This window comes from Herpailurus yagouaroundi, unplaced genomic scaffold (assembly GCF_014898765.1).
Source record: "Herpailurus yagouaroundi ecotype Mexico unplaced genomic scaffold, PumYag 213, whole genome shotgun sequence".
Classification (NCBI taxonomy): Eukaryota; Metazoa; Chordata; class Mammalia; order Carnivora; family Felidae; genus Herpailurus; species Herpailurus yagouaroundi.
The window spans coordinates 10,967,937-10,989,111 of record NW_024412444.1 but is presented as its reverse complement, the minus strand read 5'-3'; the positions used below and the strand labels follow the sequence as shown (position 1 = coordinate 10,989,111).

Below are 21,175 nucleotides of genomic sequence, written 5' to 3'. Positions count from 1 at the left end.
ACTAGACCACTTTCTCACACCATTCACAAAAATAAACTCAAAATGGATCAAGGACCTGAATGTGAGACAGGAAACCATCAAAACCTTAGAGGAGAAAGCAGGAAAAGACCTCTCTGACCTCAGCCGTAGCAATCTCTTACTCGACACATCCCCAAAGGCAAGGGAATTAAAAGCAAAAGTGAATTACTGGGACCTTATGAAGATAAAAAGCTTCTGCACAGCAAAGGAAACAACCAACAAAACGAAAAGGCAACCAACGGAATGGGAAAAGATCTTTGCAAATGACATATCGGACAAAGGGCTAGTCTCCAAAATCTATAAAGAGCTCACCAAACTCCACACCCGAAAAGCAAATAACCCAGTGAAGAAATGGGCAGAAAACATGAATAGACACTTCTCTAAAGAAGACATCCGGATGGCCAACAGGCACATGAAAAGATGTTCAGCGTCGCTCCTTATCAGGGAAATACAAATCAAAACCACACTCAGATATCACCTCACGCCAGTCAGAGTGGCCAAAATGAACAAATCAGGAGACTCTAGATGCTGGAGAGGATGTGGAGAAACGGGAACCCTCTTGCACTGTTGGTGGGAATGCAAATTGGTGCAGCCGCTCTGGAAAGCAGTGTGGAGGTTCCTCAGAAAATTAAAAATAGACCTACCCTATGACCCAGCAATAGCACTGCTAGGAATTTATCCAAGGGACACAGGAGTACTGATGCATAGGGGCACTTGTACCCCAATGTTCATAGCAGCACTCTCAACAATAGCCAAATTATGGAAAGAGCCTAAATGTCCATCAACTGATGAATGGATAAAGAAATTGTGGTTTATATACATACTACTGGTTTATACATACATACTGGTGGTTTATATGAATACTACGTGGCAATGAGAAAAAATGAAATATGGCCTTTTGTAGCAACGTGGATGGAACTGGAGAGTGTGATGCTAAGTGAAATAAGCCAAACAGAGAAAGACAGATACCATATGGTTTCACTCTTATCTGGATTCTGAGAAACTTAACAGAAACCCATGGGGGAGGGGAAGGAAAAAAAAAAAAAAAGAGGTTAGAGTGGGAGAGAGCCAAAGCATAAGGGACTGTTGAGAACTGAGAACAAACTAAGGGTTGATGGGGGGTGGCAGGGAGGAGAGGGTGGGTGATGGGTATTGAGGAGGGCACCTTTTGGGATGAGCACTGGGTGTTGTATGGAAACCAATTTGACAATAAATTTCATATATAAAAAAAAAAAAGTTAAACAGGCATTATCAATTCACGCTACTTTACCAATGATTTTATGCAAAAGTTCCTCTACTTAAAGCCCCAACAAGGAGACTTTTTCATTGGAAAAAGACAATAAACAGTAGTCAACAATATTACAGTTAATCAAATAGTCTAGATTAATAGGACAAAACCATGAAAATAAATATCAATATTAAATTAAGATTTTAAAAAACTCTGTATCTTCTCAAAGTTAAGACTCTGGTGACTGCTGTGTTCTAAATTATCATTAAATCAGAGATGACACCAGTGAAATGGCAGGTGACTATGACATTTACAGAGTGCCATGAGTCAGGAACTGTTTAATCTCTCAGCAAACAAAGAATTTGAGGCTTAAATAGTCTGTTCTGCCTAAGAACACTAAGATCTGACTGCCACGGTAAAGCTATTTACTCTTTCCTCTATTTCTTTTTTAAAAAAATTTTTTTTTTCAACGTTTATTTATTTTTGGGACAGAGAGAGACAGAGCATGAACGGGGGAGGGGCAGAGAGAGAGGGAGACACAGAATCGGAAACAGGCTCCAGGCTCCGAGCCATCAGCGCAGAGCCTGACGCGGGGCTCGAACTCAAGGACTGCGAGATCGTGACCTGGCTGAAGTCGGACGCTTAACCGACTGCGCCACCCAGGCGCCCCTCTTTCCTCTATTTCTTAAGGCTTCTAAGGATTTCAGTATAAGACTAATATTTGTAAATAGTATGATTTGAACTGTTATTGCTTGAGTCTAACATAAATATTTAGATTTAGGTATATCCCCAAAGGCACAGTTCATAAAATAATATTATTAAACAATAGTTCAAATATACCTGTGTAGGGGCACCTGGTGGCTCAGTGGGTTAAGAGGCCGACTGTTGATCTCTGCTCAGGTCATGATCTCACAGTTAGTGGGATCAGAGCGCTGCGTCGGGCTCCATGCTGACAGTGCAGAGCCTGCTTGAGATTCTCTCTCTCTCTCCTTTCTCTCTCTGGCCCTCTCTGCTCTCTCTTGCTCTCTCTCTCTCAAAATAAATACATAAACTTAAAAAATTAAAAAAAAACACACACCTGTGTATACCAAAAGAAGTCTTTAAAAGTAACACATCATAACATTATTTAAAAATATTTTCAGGCTTTCTCCCTAAGGTCGGGAACAAGACAAGGGATTTCCACTCTTGCCACTGTTATTCAACATATTATTGGAAGTCTTAGCTTCAGCAATTAGACAACACAAAGAAATAAAAGGCATCCAAATCAGCCAGGAGGAGGTCAAACTTTCACTCTTTGCAGATGATATGATACTCTATATGGAAAACCCAAAAGATTCCACCAAAAAATGCTAGAACTGATCCATGAATTCAGCAAAGTCACAGGATATAAAATCAATGCACAGAAATCAGTTGCATTCCTATACACCAATAATGAAGCGACAGAAAGAGAAATCAAGGAATTGATCCCCTTTACAATTGCATCCAAAACCATAAAATATCTAGGAATAAATCTAACCAAAGAGGTGAAAAATCTATACACTGAAAACTTATGAAAGCTTATAGAAAGCTTATGAAAGAACTTGAAGAGGACACACACACAAAAAAAATGGAAAAATATTCCATACTCCTGGATAGGAAGAACAAATGTTAAAGTGTCAATACTACCCAAAGCAATCTACATATTCAATGTAATACCTATTAAGATAACACCAGCATTCTTCACAGAGCTAGAACAAACAATCCTAAAATTTGTATGGAACCAGAAAAGACCTCGAACAGCCAAAGCAATCTTGAAAAAGAAAACCAAAGCTGGAGGATCATAATCCTGGACTTCAGGATATATTACAAAGATTTAATCATCAAGACAGTATGGTACTGGCACAAAAACAGACACTCAGATCAATGGAACAGAACAGAGAACCCAGAAATGGACCCACAAAGGTATGGCCAACTAATCTTTGACAAACCAGGAAGAATATCCAATGGAATAAAGACAGTCTCTTCAGCAAATGGTGCTGGGAAAACAGGACAGCGACATGCAGAAAAAAGTGAACCTGGACCACTTTCTTACACCATACACAAAAATAAGCTCAAAGTGGATGAAAGACCTCAATGTAAGACAGGAAGCCATCAAAATCCTCAAGGAGAAAGCAGGCAAAAACCTCTTTGACCTCGGCCGCAGCAACTTCTTACTCAACACATCTCTGGAGGCAAGGGAAACAAAAGCAAAAATGAACTATTGGGACCTCATCAAAATAAAAAGCTTCTGCAGAGCGAAGGAAACAATCAGCAAAACTAAGAGGCAACCAACGGAATGGGAGAAGATATTTGCAAACAACATATCAGATAAAGGGTTAGTACCCAAAATCTATAAAGAACTTATCAAACTCAACACGCAAATAACAAATAATCCAGTGAAGAAATGGGCAAAAGACATGAATAGACACTTCTCCGAGGAAGACATTCAGATGGCCAACCGACACATGAAAAAATGCTCAGCATCACTCATCATCAGGGAAATACAAATCAAAACCACAAGGAGATACCACCTCACACCTGTCAGAATGGCTAACATTAACAACTCAGGCAACAACAGATGTTGGTGAGGATGTGAAGAAAGAGGATCTCTTTGGCACTGCTGGTAAGAATGCAAACTGGTGCAGCCACTCTGGAAAACAGTATGGAGTTCCCTCAAAAAATTAAAAATAGAACTACCCTATGACCCAGCAACTGCACTACTAGGTATTTATCCAAGGGATACAGGTATACTGTTTCGAAGGGGCACATGTATTCCAATGTTTATAGCAGTGCAGTCAACAATAGCCAAAGTATGGAAAGAGCCCACATGTCCATCGATGGAAGAATGGATAATGAAGATGTGGTATATATACACAATGGAGTATTACTTGGCAATCAAAAAGAATGAAATCTTGCCATTCACAGCTACATGGATGGAACTAGACGGTATTATGCCAAGTGAAATTAGAGAAAGATATCATATAACTTCACTCATCTGAGGACTTTAAGAGACAAAACAGATGAACATAAGGGAAGGGAAGCAAAAATAATTAAAAACAGGGAGAGGGACAAAACATAAGAGACTCTTAAATATAGAGAACAGAGGGTTACTGGAGGGGTTGTGGGAGGAGGATGGGCTAAATGGGCAAGGGGCATTAAGGAATCTACTCCTGAAATCATTGTTGCACCATGTGCTAACTAATTTGGGTGTAAATTATAATAAATAAATAAATTATAGAAAGTAAAAAAAATAAATAAACCTTAAAAAAAAAAAAGAGAGAGACCCAGCTCTCTACTATCAACTCAACATTGGCAATGTAGGTCCAGCTTACACCCTTCCAATAAATTAACACTGTTCCTTTAAAAAAAAAATAATAATAATAAAATAAATACAGTTACTAAATTGTTACCATTAGCAAAATACTATATATCTTTTTCTCAAGGAAGGCACCTTTGACTACTTCCTTAATTAGTATCAGTGCCACAGAAATTGTATAACTGGTTTTGAAACCTAGCAGAGAATTTTGTGCCAAGTTGAATAATTCAAGCTTCTACAAGGTTTTATTCAAACAGTATTGGAAATCCCCATTTAATTGGGTTTACATGTATATAAAAAGTAGCTCAAATTTTTAAGGTTTCATTTTGTTATAATTCATTCCACGTTTATAACACTAGAAGTACATTTGTTAATAGGAGAACATGATGGGTTACATAATTTTAGTGGGAAGTTACTATGCTCTTCTCTTAAGGCCTTTATGCAGTCTGCCTCCAAAAAGGTTACCATAAACATAATTAAAAAGTAATCAAGAGCTTATAAACAAAGGGGAAGAAATTATCCTGCTTAGCCACATTACATAGTAAAAACAGAACACTGAGTTTATACTTTACCTGCAGGTTTAAGGTCTCCTATTCGAATAATGTGTGGCCAATGCTGGAGTGTTTTTGCAAAAAAAGGGTTGGTTACTCCTAATATGACTGAGGGCCTACATAAAAACAAAACAGAAACAAAGTGAGAAAAAGACAAATGCTCCATCAGTGAAGAATAATTTATAATTTCTTTAGATTGAACAACAGATTATCTTTTCCTTCACTCCATGCATTACATAACAACTAGATGCCAGGCACCATGTTTAGCCCTAGACAAGTAAAGATGGAAAGACATGGTCTTCCTAAAAGCATACAGGAAGAAACGTATGCATACCCCATCACAATGCCACAGATTAGAAAATGGTGATGGGGGTATCAAACATACAATAATTACAAAGGAGAAACTGTATCTATCAAGAGGATTAAAAGACAGCTTCACTAAAGAGATGACATTTGCAGAAAGATATGAAAGATGCACAGAAGTTCTTTCCCAAATGGATAAGGGAGGTAAAGATGATGCAGGAGAATAACTAATATGTGCAAAGCAATGAAATGAGATGGTAGAGTGCCTGAAGAACTACAAATAGCTCAGTATTTCTACAGCACAAAGAATGATGAGTGAGTTAGAAATGAAGGTAGATGGCTGGATGCTGGCCAGATTATTTGGTACCAAGTTAATATGCTAAGAAGTTTAGAAATCTTGTAGGCAAACAAAAGCTAATAGAGAACCAAGCGGGAGGATGCCACATGAATGAAAATGTAGGAAGATCACACTAGGAAATCTGGAAGGTGTCCTACAAAGACGGTAAGAGATTTAGGAAAAGCAACAGCAGACATGACAAAGACTGGAGACAGGCTGAGAACAGACTTTTGGAAGAAGATAACAAATGTTATTATGAGAGACATTTTATGGTGTTAAATTGACAGAATTTGGTAAAATTTGATGTGGGGCATATAAAGGAGGAGAAATTTATGACAATTTTACCATTCATGAAAATAGGAAGGAGCATGGGTTTAGGGAAGAAAACAAGAAGACAGAAAGAATTCAGTTTATACATGTTTAGTTTCAGTTGCCATTAATATACCTAGGTGGTAAAGTGATAAAAAACAACAACAAAACCCTGGACATATAGGTCTGCACCTTGCAAAGATCTGGGCTAGGCAGATAAATTTCAGTCATTGGTATACAAGTGTTAACAGAGTCTGTGGGTAGAGATAAGATAGCTCAGAAAGAATCATCAGTGTGAAATCAGATCCCAGAACACAGTGCTGGAGAACACCAACACTTAAGGTGCTGGCAGAGACAGAGACATCTGCACAGGGGACTGAGATGCACCACCAGGCAGACAGGTGAGAGTGGTGTCAAAGATTAAAATGCTTTCAAGTTCAACAGCTTAAATGTTATTAAGAAACGGAAGGCAGGGAAAATAGGACAATAATGTGCGCACAGGGTTGGGCAGTGAGAGGGTCTTGATGACTCTGACTTCAGTGGAAGTGGAGAAATCAACCTGTGGGTGCCTGGGTGGCTCAGTCAGTTAAGTGTCTGACTCCTGGTATTGGCTCAAGTCATAATCTCACAGTTGTGAGATCGAGCCCCACATTGGCTCCACACTGACAGCACAGAGCCTGCTTGGGATTCTTTCTCTCTCCCTCTCTCTCTGTCCCTCTCCCACTCACACAAGCATGTACACTCTCTCTCAAAGTAAATACATAAACTTGAAAAATAAAAAAGAAATCAACCTGCAATGGACTGAGAAGCAACCAGAAAGCCAAGAAGTAGAGACAGTACGTGGAGATTTCTTGTTGTTGTTGTTATTCTAGAAATTTCACTATGAAAAGAAGGTAAGCAATAGAGCAGGAGCTAAGGGGGAAAGGGTAAGATAATTTTTTCCCTTTAATATATTGGGAAGAATTTTGATGTTTCCATGCCAATTCAACGAAGAAGAAGGAAAAGGAAGTTATAGAGCAACAAGAGATAACAGAAGGCAAGAAAACAGAACTCAAAGTATAATCAGATGGCTATTGATGACAATACATCCTCCACTAATAAATAAAATCATTGAAAAGAAAATAAGTTTTGACACTTGACATGTAGAAGTATTACAAGCAGTTCCTCAAACCTTCCTTTACCAAATCAAGATGCCAATAAGTTCAAAATTTAATTTTACATAATTTGGTTATATAGGAAATACTTGGTCAATAAAAATTATTTTGTTTACTCACGGGGCTTGAGTACGAGTAGTATATTCTTTGAATTCGCTATCATGAATAGTGAAGTAAGGTCGGAAGTCACTGAAGTACTTTAATGGAGAAATACAGCTGTGGAGGAAAGAAGAACATTTTAAACAAAGGACACAGAAATTAAAGGCCCTACTCAATAACTATAAAACATCAATAACACACAGTATACCCACATGGGATTACTTATTTCAGTAAACAGCAAACTTATTTCAGGAAATCAGAAAGACAAATGGAAATACATAATAATATGGAATGGAGTATTGAAAGAACACGGGACTTGGGGCAGAAGATGGGTTGAAATTCTGGCATTACCATTCCCTAGTTACATGTCTTTTACTAGACACTGACCATTCATGCAAAGTTGTCAGGTACCAACTTTGCATAAGTGAATGAATGCTTCTTGTTCAATCAATCAAAGCAAAAAAACCCCCCATGGTTCCAGCCCTCCTGGAGCATGAATTACTTATCTCATCCATGAAACGGGGCTATAATGAGCACCCTTCTTATAAGAGAGGTGTTGTCTGGATCAGTGCAATGAGTGTGCAAACATAACACAGATGGAAAAATGCTGCAACTATCACCATCAGGAACCAAATATACTCACTTCACAAGTGCCAATACAGTCTCTGACGACTCTGATGGTGACGGTGCCATGACCACGAGGGGCTCCCCCAACAGGACCAGCTCCCAAAGCATCTGACTATGAAGGAAAACTGGGCAGAAACACCTAAAAGGTGTTTATATGGTAGAAGTATTATTTTCCAACCCTGTTTTTTAAGTTCTTAGATAATCATTCTAAAAACTTCATACTGATATAAATTCTTCCAGCTATTTGTACCTTGTTGTGACATACAAATTCATTTAGAATACGGTGATGCATAAGTCTCTTTAGTCCACATTAAAAAACAGATCAATTTGACTCATTCCAAGTTTTAGAAAATGAAATGTGATATATTGACACAGAATGGCTGACAAATAATAAAAGCACATAAAATAATTATTAAATTATACCATATGGTAGATTTATTTCATCATTATTGCTTTCTTACATTTGAATTTCTGTTGTAAAATTTTGAAGAAAACAAGAAAAATCAATTTTCCAAAGGATATTTATTGGATGTAATTAATTTAAGAGCCAAGGCATTCAATGTTAAAAAATGATGGAAACAAATCACAAGGGGGAGTTCGAAGGCCAAACAACAGAATGATTTCCTGGGCAGATCCTTCCCTTACAGAAATGCTGCAGATTTTTATAGTAGCCCTGGAACTAGATGGAAGCCTATCAGAACAGAGCTCTGGCACACTACTTAGCCTCAGACATTTGGTAACTTTTACTTATTTAGTAATTTCTTCCATTAGGGTAACAACTTTTCCCACTAGATTGGAGGAAAAAATACTTATCTATTTATAAAAATCATAATCAATCTACCCAGTTAAAAACATATATACACACAAGAAACAAAGAAAGGCAGAAAGAAAGTCTCTTTTGTCCACATTAAAAACCATATCAATTTGACTGATTCCAATTTTTAGAAAATGAAATGTGACATATTGACACAGAATGACTGACAAATAATAAAAGCATATAAAGTAATTATTAAATTGTACCATATGGTAGACCTATTTCATTAATATTGCTTTCTTGCATCTGAATTTCTAGTGTAAATATTTTGAAGAAAACAAGAAAAATTAAACAAGAAGGAAAAAAAGAAAAAGAAAAAAGCTTACATGCAAAAATATAAAACAGATTTGTGGAATGGAAATTAGGGAAATTTAGTTTTAACTATTCAAAGGCAAGAATACAAATGTGAAGGAAGTACAAAAACACCCAAAGCAAAATACTAAACAGTTCAAGGATAAGACAAACAAGCTCTTCTTCCTCTTCCTTTCCTAAACAATTCAATCCTAAAACAGAACATGGTACATGGTAGGCATCTCTGCCAGGACAGAAAGGAAGACATGATGGCTCAGAGCAGGGTGTGAGGGCTTATGTGAGATAAGGGAGACGTTCACATGGAGAAGGTGACTTGCTGTGGGGCTGCTGGAACCCAAACATGGTGAGGAAGGTGTACATGTGTGAAGGTGATCTGGTTTGAGATGACAGGCCAAGAAGTGTGAGGGGCCTGGAGGGGCAGCCTGGTATGAAGTGTCAGAGCCAGAGTGTGTTGAAGTTGTCCACGGTGGAATGTAAGAGCAGGGGGAATAGGGCGTGTGCATGGAGAGGTGGTCTGGGATGAGGTATAGGAGCACTGTAGGGTAAGGAGGGCTTTCTTCTGGGGGTTGGCCTAACATCGGGAGCCAGAGCACAAGCAAGCATATGGATAGGGGGCCTAAATGTGCAATACAGAAGCCTAACTGGGGTAGGAGCATAACCACGTGGGGGGAATCTGGCATGGAGCACAGCCTGAGAAGGTTGAGGAAGGGTATTTATGAAGGGCAGGTGGGTGTAGAGTGTCAGAGCCCAAGTTGGGTAAGAAAGTCATCTGCACAGAGGAGAGGGTTTAAGCAGCAATGAGATACTGGTTACTAACAAGGAGTGATTAAATAAGTAAATAAATTAAGAATAATAGGAGGTAGTTCCTCATAAAGGGAAAAGAAATACCAATATAGAAAGAAAACTAGAGTGAACCTTGTCTTGTAGGATTGGAATTGGGGGTACTGGTGTGACTTTAGGGTTTTCAATATATACACATGTAGAAATACATATGCAAAAACGTATACGTATTATATATGAGTAGGTACATATGCATCTCTTTACAAATATATACATATGTATGTGTGTATATATATACTCCCTAGCTCTGTCCACTGAGAGAGCCTAAAATCAGTGATATTCCAATAGCAATGAGCTCAACCAGTACCCAGATTTTGGCTTCTGAATCCTATTCTCCACTAAAAAAAGCCAAGGCTTTTCGAAGAAATGGGTGATTCCAGGGCTAAGGAAGAAAAAATACAAGAAAATCTTGGCACCCAAGAAAACATAGGTCCACGCAAAAGCTTATATACAAATGTTCGTAGTAGCATTATATGTAACAGCCAAAAAGTAGAAACCATCCAAATATCCTTCAGTGAATTAATGGATAAATAAAATGTGGTATCCACACAATAGAACATCATAAAGTGAATCAAATAATGATTCAGGCTACTGCATGGATAAACCATGGAAATGATTTGCTAAGTGTAAGCAGACACAAAAAGCCACGTATTTTAGGATTCTATTTATATATCCCCATATATAAATACGGGGCATATTTATGTATGCCCCAAAGAGGCCAATCGATGGAGACAGAAAGTAAATTAGTGGTTCCCAGAGGCTGGTAGAGGAGAGAGAATGGGGAATAACTGCCACTGGGTACAGGGTTACTTTTTGAACCCTGTTCTAGATGAAAATGTTCTAGAACTAGATAGCAGTAATGATTGCACAACTTTGTGAAATACGGTAAAAACCAGTGAATTGTATATTTTATTTTTTTTTTTTTAATTTTTTTTCAACGTTTATTTATTTTTGGGACAGAGAGAGACAGAGCATGAACGGGGGAGGAGCAGAGAGAGAGGGAGACACAGAATCGGAAACAGGCTCCAGGCTCTGAGCCATCAGCCCAGAGCCCGACGCGGGGCTCGAACTCACGGACCGCGAGATCGTGACCTGGCTGAAGTCGGACGCCCAACCGACTGCGCCACCCAGGCGCCCCAAGTGAATTGTATATTTTAAAAGAGCGAATACTATGGTATGTGAATTATATATCTTTTTTTAATTAAAAAAAAAAGATAAGCTTGGCACATTTTATACTAGAAAGCAAGGAAGTGTTTCAGGGTGCCTAAGTGGCTCAGTCAGTTAAGTGTCCAGCTCTTTGTTTTGGCTCCAGTCACAGTCTCATGGTTCGTGAATTTGAGCCTACATCAGGCTTTGTGCTGACAGTGCAGAGCCTTCTTAGGATTTTCTCTCTCTCTCTCTCTCTCTCTCTCTCTCTCTGCCCTCACCCACCCCCACTCGTGCTCTCTCTCTCTCTCAAAAATAAATGAATAGACTTTAAAAAAAAAAAAGAAGGAAGGAAATGCTTAAAGAATGACAAGGATATGTAAAAAAACAAAACAAAACAAAACAAAACAGAGGCCAACTTGAAGACAAGTGTCACTGGCCAAATTGGGGACAACTGGAACACCAAATGAGAATAATGGATTTTAATAACCTATTGAATAAAACAGAAAAAAACAACAGCCCATAAAATATATACAATGTAATGATTTAAAATATTTCTACAAATTCTTTGACACTCCTTTTAAAACATGGAAGCCTAGTGGCTCAGTTGGTTAAGTGGTTAAGCATCCAACTTCAGCTCAGGTCATGATCTTGCAGTTCATGGGTTAGAGCCCTGTGTTGGGTTCTGAGCTGACACCTCAGGGCCTGGAGCCTACTTTGGATTCTGTGTCTTCCTCTCTTTCTGCCCCTCCCCCAACCCTGCTCGGTCTCCCTCCCCACCCCCCTCAAGAATAAACATTTAAAAAACAACAACAACAACAACAACAACAACAACAACAACAACAACAAAAAACCATGGGAGCCCAATCCTCCCCCTCTTAGCTGTGGGCTACGTTATTGGTTTACATGTAACAAACAGAATAAGGTAAAGCAACAATATGCAATTTTGAAGGTTGGGTCATAAAAGACATTTTGGCTTCTGCCTTGTCTCAGATCACCTGCCCAATACTGTGAGAACATTCAACTTGCCCTATGGGCCGGTCCACATGGCTAGAAATGAGGCTCCTGCTAAAATCCACAAGAAATGGTGACCTCCAGCCAGCAGCCAAGTAAGCCTTTTAGGGAAACAGATACTCATGCCCCATTTGTCCAAATGACTAAAACCCTAGCTAGTATCTTGACTGCAACTTCATAAGAGATTTAGAGCTAGAACCATCTAGCTAAGCCATTCCCAGATTCCTAACCCTCAGAAAGTGTGTGAAGTACTATTTGTTCTCTCAAGCCTCTAAATATTGGGGTAATTTATTACACAGCAATAAATAACTCATATACATAGTTTCAAAGTGCCTCCCCACAAAATACTTATTCACAAAAAGAAAACGAGTAACTACCAATCAAGAAGCTTGGAGAATACCACAAAGTAAACGTCACCAGTAATAACGCAAGCTACCTCCATGTCAAACATGCAGAGCTTGAATCTAATTTTGAGTAAATCCCAGACAGACCTAAACTCAGGGATTTCCTGCAAAATAACTGTCTTGTAACCACAAGAAGCTTAGGTGTATGAAAAGAAGACTTGAAGAGCTATTCCAGACTGAAAGAGAGACAGAAGAGACAGGACAAGGAAATGCAACAGAAAATTCTGAACTAGTATTGTGACAACTGGTGACATCTGAATTAAATAATATTATCAATGTTAACTTCCCAATTTTGATGGCTGCATTATATCCTCATTTGTACGAAACAGACTCTAAAGTATTCAGAGATGATGGGAACATCAGGTCTTCAAATGACTATCCACTGGTTCAAGGAAAAAAGTTTTCTATATTATACTTACTACTTTTCTGTAAATTTATGATTGTTTCAACTATCTATATGCATGTATACACATATACATTTACAAATATAAACATATATATATATATATATAATTTTGAAACAATCACAAATTTACAGAAAAGTGGCAAGTGTATGTATGTGGGTAAGTATACATTTAATAGTGGGATGCCCTTAAGGCATTAAAGCTGGAAATTATGTTTTCTCACAAGTATTGTAATATATTCTCAGTAAGGGCAAAAACAGACAGCAAGTACAGTTATAAGATGAAGCATTCTATGAAATTATAGTACATTAGAAATATCTATTATATAAAGTACTTAGGGGAGATAAGTATTAAATATTCAAGGAAGAAACCTATCTCCAGCTCGAACTTTAATAAATATTGATGGTATGTGTCTAATTAACTGCAGTGTAAAATTACTAAAATGAGAGTTCTGTAGGAAAATCATAGGATATTTTTTCAGTATTATTTTTATATCTCCACTCTGGAATGGCATGCTTTATGCTAAGCTCTACTGCTCCCCACCCCTGCCAAAAGCCATCCTCTGGCAAAAATGAGAAACTTACTCCAAATAGATAAATAAATGAATAAACAGATACATACATAAATAACTAGATAAATAAAGGTTTCAACCTTTTTCAGAAAGATATACCATGTTATTATAATCTTGAAAACTAAACTAACATCTATCAAAGAGCATCAGACACATCAGATTTTATGTAGTAATAGTAATAGACTTTTAGGCTCTTTGAAACACAAAAACACTCATAACTGTTATCTATCCTGCCAGTGGGGTAGAAAGCCAAGAAGGCTCATTCTCAAGATGAGGGCAAAGAGGAAGATGACAACAATCACTGATATGCCTCCTGCTGCGTGAAGAACCAACAGCAAGTATCATTAGGTAAAACGTCCTTGACTCCAGGCAAGAGAATGTCCATTTCTTTCAACAGAAAACCATCCCTCAATTCTAAGCCCAACTTAAAAACTGAATGAGAAGACTATGTACATGATTGAGAGGGCTGAAACGAAAGCCATGGTCCATGGATACGTGGTAGCTTAACAAGCCTTGACTTGCTAGAAGGAGGGGGACAAGCCCTTACACTCAACTGCATCTCTGGCACTCAGCTCCAAACATCTTTCCAGGTCTCTTTCCTTTGCTCTCAAGCTGATTGTGGGTATAAAAATATCACCTTCAATATAATGATAAACATTTAAACTCTTATTCACAGGAATAAATGTACAATGTAAGCTCTCCACAAACAAAATGAAGAGTGCCATCATGGACGAAGCACTAATCTGAACATCAGATGTTAAATGTTCGGTGCAATGCTCTCTCTGTGTGGGACTATTATTGTTCAAGTTTCCATTTTCTCACCTCCTGAGCAATAAGAATTAAAAGAACAACACACTAACTTGTCCTACTTTAAAAACAATAACATGTCATTCATAATCAGGAGAAAAGATATATGCTAATAAAAAGTGTTAGCGGTAGGAATAATTAATTGCCATGAAAGCAAAGATAACTGATAAACTGAAAGGCATTAAGACTTGCACCCAGCAGTTCAAAAGAAAACAAGTCTGGTAATCAAATTCTATATCAACTTGTGCCAGTTCTTCACTTATTCCTAAACGAATGAAGTATTAAAACTACTAACAGTATGGATCCTTCTTAGTGTATTTTTCCTGTAATAATTATTCATGTATTTGGGGGGCACTTCTCCTCTTTATTCTAAGAATGCTACAACACTTAATTTTTTAAAAGAAAATCAATTTGAGGGTGCCTGGGTAGCTCAGTTGGTTGAGAGTCCGACTTGTGAGTTCGAGCCCTGGATCCGGGTTTGCGCTGACAGTGCAGAGCCTGCTTTGGATTTTCTGTCTCCCTCTCTCTCTGCCTCTACCCCGCTTGCATGTTTTCTCTCTTTCTCTCTCAAAAATAAATAAACATTAAAAATGTTTTAAAAGAAAATCAATTTGTTTTTAAGATTTATCATTTACGGGGGTGCCTGGGTGGCTTAGTCGGTTAAGCGCCAGACGTCAGCTCAGGTCATGATCTCACGGTTTGTGAGTTCAAGCCCCGCATCAGGCTCTGTGCTGACAGCTCACAGCCTGGAGCCTGCTTCAGATTCCTTGTCTCCCTCTCTCTCTGCCCCTTCGCACTCTGTCTCTCCCTCAAAAATAAATTAAAAAAATTAAAAAAAAAAGATTTATCATTTACATACAGAAACATTTACACTTAGCAAAGATATAAAACACTTCCATCACTCCAAAAATTCCCTCATCCCCTTTTACTCAATTTCCCTCTCCCACCCTCCAGGCAACCACTGAGCTGATTTCTGTCCCTTTTCTAGAATATCTATAAATGGAGTCACTGAGTAAGTAGCTCTTTAAAATCTGGTTCCTTTTGCCAAACATAACACTTCTGAGAGTCACCTATGTTGCTGGCTGTATCAATAGTGCTGTCTTTTTTTACCTGCTAAGTAGTATTCCACACACATGTAAGAATCACATTTGTTTATCCATTTACCAGCTTATGGACAAATGCAGTTTCTGGTTTTAGACTGGTATGAATAGAGCTGCTATAAACATTTGCATATAGGTCTTTGTGAGGATGTATGCTTTCATTTTTACAGGATAAATTCCTAGAAGTGGGATTAATAGGCTGTGCTAGGGCCAAGTGTATAAAACAAATCAAGCATATAGAACTAATCATCCTCTGAAGTAGTATTCCATGTAGTTTAAAGGTCACACATACACAAAATTCCACATACACCCCAAACCAAAAATCCCATTCTAAGCCTTTCACATGACTCCCAATTGCATGTATTACTATTTACTAACTGCTCTGCAACAACAGTGGTTTCTCAAGCCAAGCAGATCTACCCAGGAGCTGGAACTTGGGCACTAATCCAGAGATTTCTATTCAGCTGCCCTGGGTAAGGCACAGGCATTGGTACTTTTCCCTGTTCTTTTTTATGTGCTAGATTCTCTTTTTTTATTTTGCATTTTAAAAAGCTTCAAACATACAGAAAAACAAAGGCAGTAGTGTAAGAGCCCCCATTTACCTATCATCTAGAGTTAACAATATTTTACCATTTTTACTTCATTAATTTTTTTCTTACGGACGTATTTTAAGTCTTAGGCTCTACCAACTAAGCTAGCTGGACACTTCTTAGTAAATATTTTTAAAAAATGTTTTTAATGTTTATTTATTGTTTTTGAGAGAGAGAGAGAGACAGAGACAGAGCATGAGCAGGGGAGGGGCAGAAAGAAGAGTGAGACACAGAATCCGAAGCAGGCTCCAGGCTCCAAGCTGTCATCACAGAGCCCGACACAGGGCTTGAACCCATGGACCGTGAGATCATGACCTGAGCCGAAGTCAGACACTTAACCAACTGAGCCACCCAGGCACCCTTACTGAAGTATTTTAAAATAAAACACAAACCTCATGACATTTCACTTCAAAATAGTTAAAAATTCATCTTTAAAAATCAAGTCCATTTTCTTACATCATTACAATACCATTCTCACACCAAACCAAACAAAAAATAATTTGTTTCTACCATGTAATAGCCAACCACATCCAAATTTCCCTAATCATCAAAGTTCATAACATGCATTAGGGATGAACCATTGATTTATAACCTGTGAAACATAATATGACTATTTTTTTCCAGTTTTTTCCACATTTAAGAACATTCATTTTCTAAAGAAATTAAAAACAATATCACAAAGCAAAGGAAGAAAGGCACTTAATAAAATTTACCTGAAAAGATCCACCTCATGAACAGTAGGTAAAATAACAGATATATGTGTGTCTGCCTGAGATAAAAGAGAAAAAATACGGAAGATATCACTAAAATTTACAGAAATTCATTTTTTAAAAATGCCTATCTATCTTGTGATCAATAAGCCATATTGCCCTATCTTTTAAGATTCTCTTCCTCCAGGAGCAGCCACAAAGAGATTGGGCCTTAGCAATCTCTCCTAACACAGCAGAAGGTCAAGGATGACAGATTCTTTGGATAAAACATTAATCTAATAAGTCAAAGGACAGATTAATTCACAACTGCATTATACCAGTTGATATATGCACATAACAGGAAAAATTAGTTTTCCTACTGCTTTCTATTTTAATTCAATTCAAACAATGGGAGTGTTAATATACCAGTTAAAACATTCCAAATAAAAACTTCAACCGGGGTGCCTGGGTGGCTCAGTCGGTTGAGAGGCTGACTTCAGCTCGGGTCATAATCTCACAATCCGTGAGTTCGAGCCCCACTTCCGGCTCTGTGCTGACAGCTCAGAGCCTGGAGCCTGCTTCAGGTTCTGTGTCTCCCTCTCTCTCTGCCCCTCCCCTGCTCATGCTCTGTCTCTCTCTGTCTCAAAAATAAATAAAAACATTTAAAAAAAATTTAAAAAAAACCAAAAACTTCAACCCCACCCATGAACAGATGTGACTGTGGGGGAAATGAAAAGCAATCATAACTAAAGAATCCTTTGACTGAGTTTCCTAAAAACAAAAGCCTGTTGACCATTCTTCTAAGAAGGTAAGAGGTTTTATGTACTTTCCCCTAGTCCTCACAGTTACATTATAAATTGAGTTCTCCAGTGTCTGCTAGATAACAAACAAGAAAAACAATCTGAGAAACATTAGAAAGTTTATTATCAATTTATTACAAAATTGTTTAATGGGATATTTCAGTAATATTCAGAAATATATCATAAACCCAAGAAGCTCTATATTTGCTAGTTTAAGAATTCTGTTAAAGAGACTATATATGCTGGATTATTCTACCACAGTACCACACTACCTGCTGAGTTAACTGCGCTATTTGAGTTGTCCCAGGCTTGTCATGACATGTGGGAATCCGTACCTTGAAGAGACAGAGAAGAAATTAACTTTGGCTATAAAAGAATGTCCTTTATATGGTCTGCGACTCCCACTACAACGAGGGATCAGAAACACTCTTACCACTAAAACAGTACACTCAGCAATGCATAAAAATCCATAAAAACAAAGTATTTATATCAGATTTTAAAACTACAGTCTTATTTATCTTTAGTCACAGAAGGTAAGTGAACCAATGTCTCCATATTCCCATACACATGGAAATCACTAACTCACTGAGAAGCAAATGTGCTGAAAAACAGAAAAAGAGCATCAACTTCATACTGCTTCCTATTTATTGTTCCATTCTTTGCTTCATTAATATACACACACCCAAACACACCCTCTCAAGCTTGCCAAATTATGGGATAAATCTCACAGGAAACCATGAGAACTCACAACCCAGAGCTAGGAGTACCACTTTGATAATCTCCCAGGGAAAAAAACAGAACACATCCTACAGAAGTAAGTACATCTAAAAACACAGCATTGCCAAAAATAAGTCCAATTTGAAAATGAATTGCAAAAGCACTACAGCACATTCATACAAAGCCTGAGAGCAAAATGCTATTTCATTTTTAAAAAAAGAAAAGAAAACTGAATAAAAGCACCATATCCTGGGACGGGCATGCTTGGTCTGACATCACACATGAAGAAATGTATTACTAAGAACCAATGGCTTTCCTAATTTCTTCCCATTTTTACTAATTCATACTTGACTCTACAAGTATTCTGCAATGCCACCCATCTCTGGAGGGCCATGGAGTTGCAGAAGTCTCAAAGGCTGCATTTACAGTCACATGTATTATACAAGAATGACACCCTTGTGTAAAACTCTAAGGATGAAATGGGACAGGTAGCCCCTGGAGTTGTGTAACTAATGGTTCTGTACAGCAGGATGAACTGTGGGATCTCTAACTCCTCACATACAAATGACAGCAATATTGACATTGAACATTATTAGGAAGTTAAAAAGCAAAACTCATCTATGAACTTCCTAGAGTTCTCTAGAAAAGGAGACAAATGAAATAAAAGCTATTACCTTCATTACAACCCCCATAATAGGCAGGTGTAATGTCTTCCCTGGCACTGGGGCAGGCCATCGATCAACATCATTACAAGCTGAAAAAATAATACAATCTTTCCTTAGTATAAGTTCAAATTGCAAAATATGAAAAATGAAACATTAGAAATTAGAACTCCAGGGGCGCCTGTGTGGCTCAGTCAGTTGAGCATCTGACTCTTGATTTTGGCTCAAGTCATGATCCTAGGGTCGTGGGATCAAGTCCTGTATCACACTCTGCACTGAGCATGGAGCCTGCTTCAATTTCTCTCTTTCTCTTTCTCTCCCTCTGTCCCTCTCCCCACTTACGTGTTCTTGCTCTAAAATAAAATAAAAACTAAAAAAAGAAAAAATTAAAAAGGTTACAGAAAAGTAAAAGTGGTGAAAATATCTTGCATTTCACCAGAAATACACCTGTGTTCTTTTTTTTTTTTTAAGTTTATTTGTTTTATTTTGAGAGAGAGAAAGAGAGAGGGAGGGACAGAGTGAGAGGGAGAGAGAATCCCCAAGCAGGCCTCACACTGTCAGCCCAGAGCCCAACATAGGGCTTGAATTCATGAACCATGCATGAGATCATGACCTGAGCCGAAATCAAGAGTCAGACATTTAACCAACTGAGCCACCCAGGCACCCTGAAATATACCTATGTTCTAAGATACAAACTAGTTCATAAATTTTTTGAAAGGGAGTTTTCCTATTCACTCATCACTACCCAAATTAGCAACAAAAACATAACACTCAATAGAGGCCTCTGCATTGAGTGACATAAAGATTTGTTTAAACACTACTCTGAGAAGCAGAGCTGTCAACTTCATATTTGTTCATCATTAACCTAATAAATAGGCATCATCTGTGCTGCAAAAGGAGATAATAAAAGATACCGTCTTTTGTGTTTGTAGGTAAAGATGAAGAATAGCTTTTCATCTCTCTCCTACCATATAGCCCTTACAATTCTTCTTTTTTAAAACAATTTTAAGAGATATTTTTTAGGTTTATTTATTTATTTTGAGAGAGACAGAGAGAGAGTGGGTGAGGGGCAGAGAGAAAGGGACAGAGGATCCCAAGCAGTTTCTGTGGTGTCAGCTCAGAGCCCATCATGGGGCTCGAATTCATGAACTGTGAGATCATGACCTGAGGTGAAATCAAGAGTCAGATGCTTAATTGACTGAGCCACCCAGGTGTCCCTAGCCCTTAAAATTCTTAACTAAATTTTTTAGAAAGTCAACTTTATATTTATCAGCCATTTCCAGGAAAATTTTTAAAACTCCTTCATAAAGTATCTAAGTCACATAATATTTAACTTACCTGCTTCCAAATAAGGTTCGTTCTTTTCAAAATACTCTGGCGCTATCTGTTTGAGCACGGTATGAAAAAAATGAATGTAAGGTAGTTTGCTGATCAAAACCAAGGACTGGAGAGAAAAAAGAAACATGATTTTTTATTTTCCTGATGATTATAATTTAAATTTGTCATTTCTTATAAAATCAATTACTAACAAGCTAAATTCAGCAAAAAGTGTGGATTTTGAAAGAAAGTTTTTGCAGTAAACGGTTAAAAGAAAAACTACATAAAAATACAGTAGCAAATGCAAGAACTTTAACCTTATTATTACACCTTAAGAGCATAAGGGCATATTCACAGATTCTCCTGCTCTCCAGGAAAAAGAATTTCCTATAAAGAGACAAATATTATGGATAATTTCCAAGGCCTCGCTACTACTGTCATTAGCAAAGCAGTTCTACCAGGAATTAGTGAGATGAACTCTTCCTAATATAGGAAGAGCAAATTGTGATGCTTTTTCAAACTAAGACCTATGATTGCTATTATTTTAGTTTTCAATGATCATAACCATATACTTAGAAACTCTGACTTTATAGTTGGGCCAATTCAGATATGGATTATGCCAATTTTTTCATCTATTTCTCTTGAAAACTACTTTTTACCTTTCCATCCAATATCAATTAATGGTCAAGGCACATTCTAGTTACAAAAGGTAAAGGTGTGTCCCTGTTAGCTGTAATTAAATCAGAACCAATTATTATTTTTAATGATGATTGGGATTTTTTAATTAACTAATTAATCAATTTAAGTAATTTCTACACCCAATGTGGGGCTCAAACTAACAAACCCAACATCAAGAGTTGCATGCTCTTCTGACTGAGCCAGCCAGGTGCCCCTAATTTTTTTTTATTTTTATTTTTTTAAATTTTTTTTCAACATTTATTTATTTTGGGGACAGAGAGAGACAGAGCATGAACGGGGGAGGGGCAGAGAGAGAGGGAGACACAGAATCGGAAACAGGCTCCAGGCTC

General features: G+C 37.7%; 1 protein-coding gene across 1 annotated transcript in view; it reads right to left on the bottom strand.

The window, feature by feature from the left end:
* DENND6A (DENN domain containing 6A) overlaps positions 1 to 21,175 on the bottom strand; it is a 55,409-nt gene that overhangs the window by 16,514 nt on the left and 17,720 nt on the right. The window contains exons 3-9 of the mRNA XM_040454464.1: positions 20,169 to 20,295; positions 18,843 to 18,922; positions 17,724 to 17,786; positions 16,676 to 16,731; positions 7,977 to 8,099; positions 7,355 to 7,450; positions 5,153 to 5,247 (exon numbers count right to left, since the gene is read on the bottom strand). Coding sequence (XP_040310398.1) covers positions 5,153 to 5,247; positions 7,355 to 7,450; positions 7,977 to 8,099; positions 16,676 to 16,731; positions 17,724 to 17,786; positions 18,843 to 18,922; positions 20,169 to 20,295 — 640 coding nt within the window. The remainder of the gene's footprint in view (positions 1 to 5,152; positions 5,248 to 7,354; positions 7,451 to 7,976; positions 8,100 to 16,675; positions 16,732 to 17,723; positions 17,787 to 18,842; positions 18,923 to 20,168; positions 20,296 to 21,175) is intronic.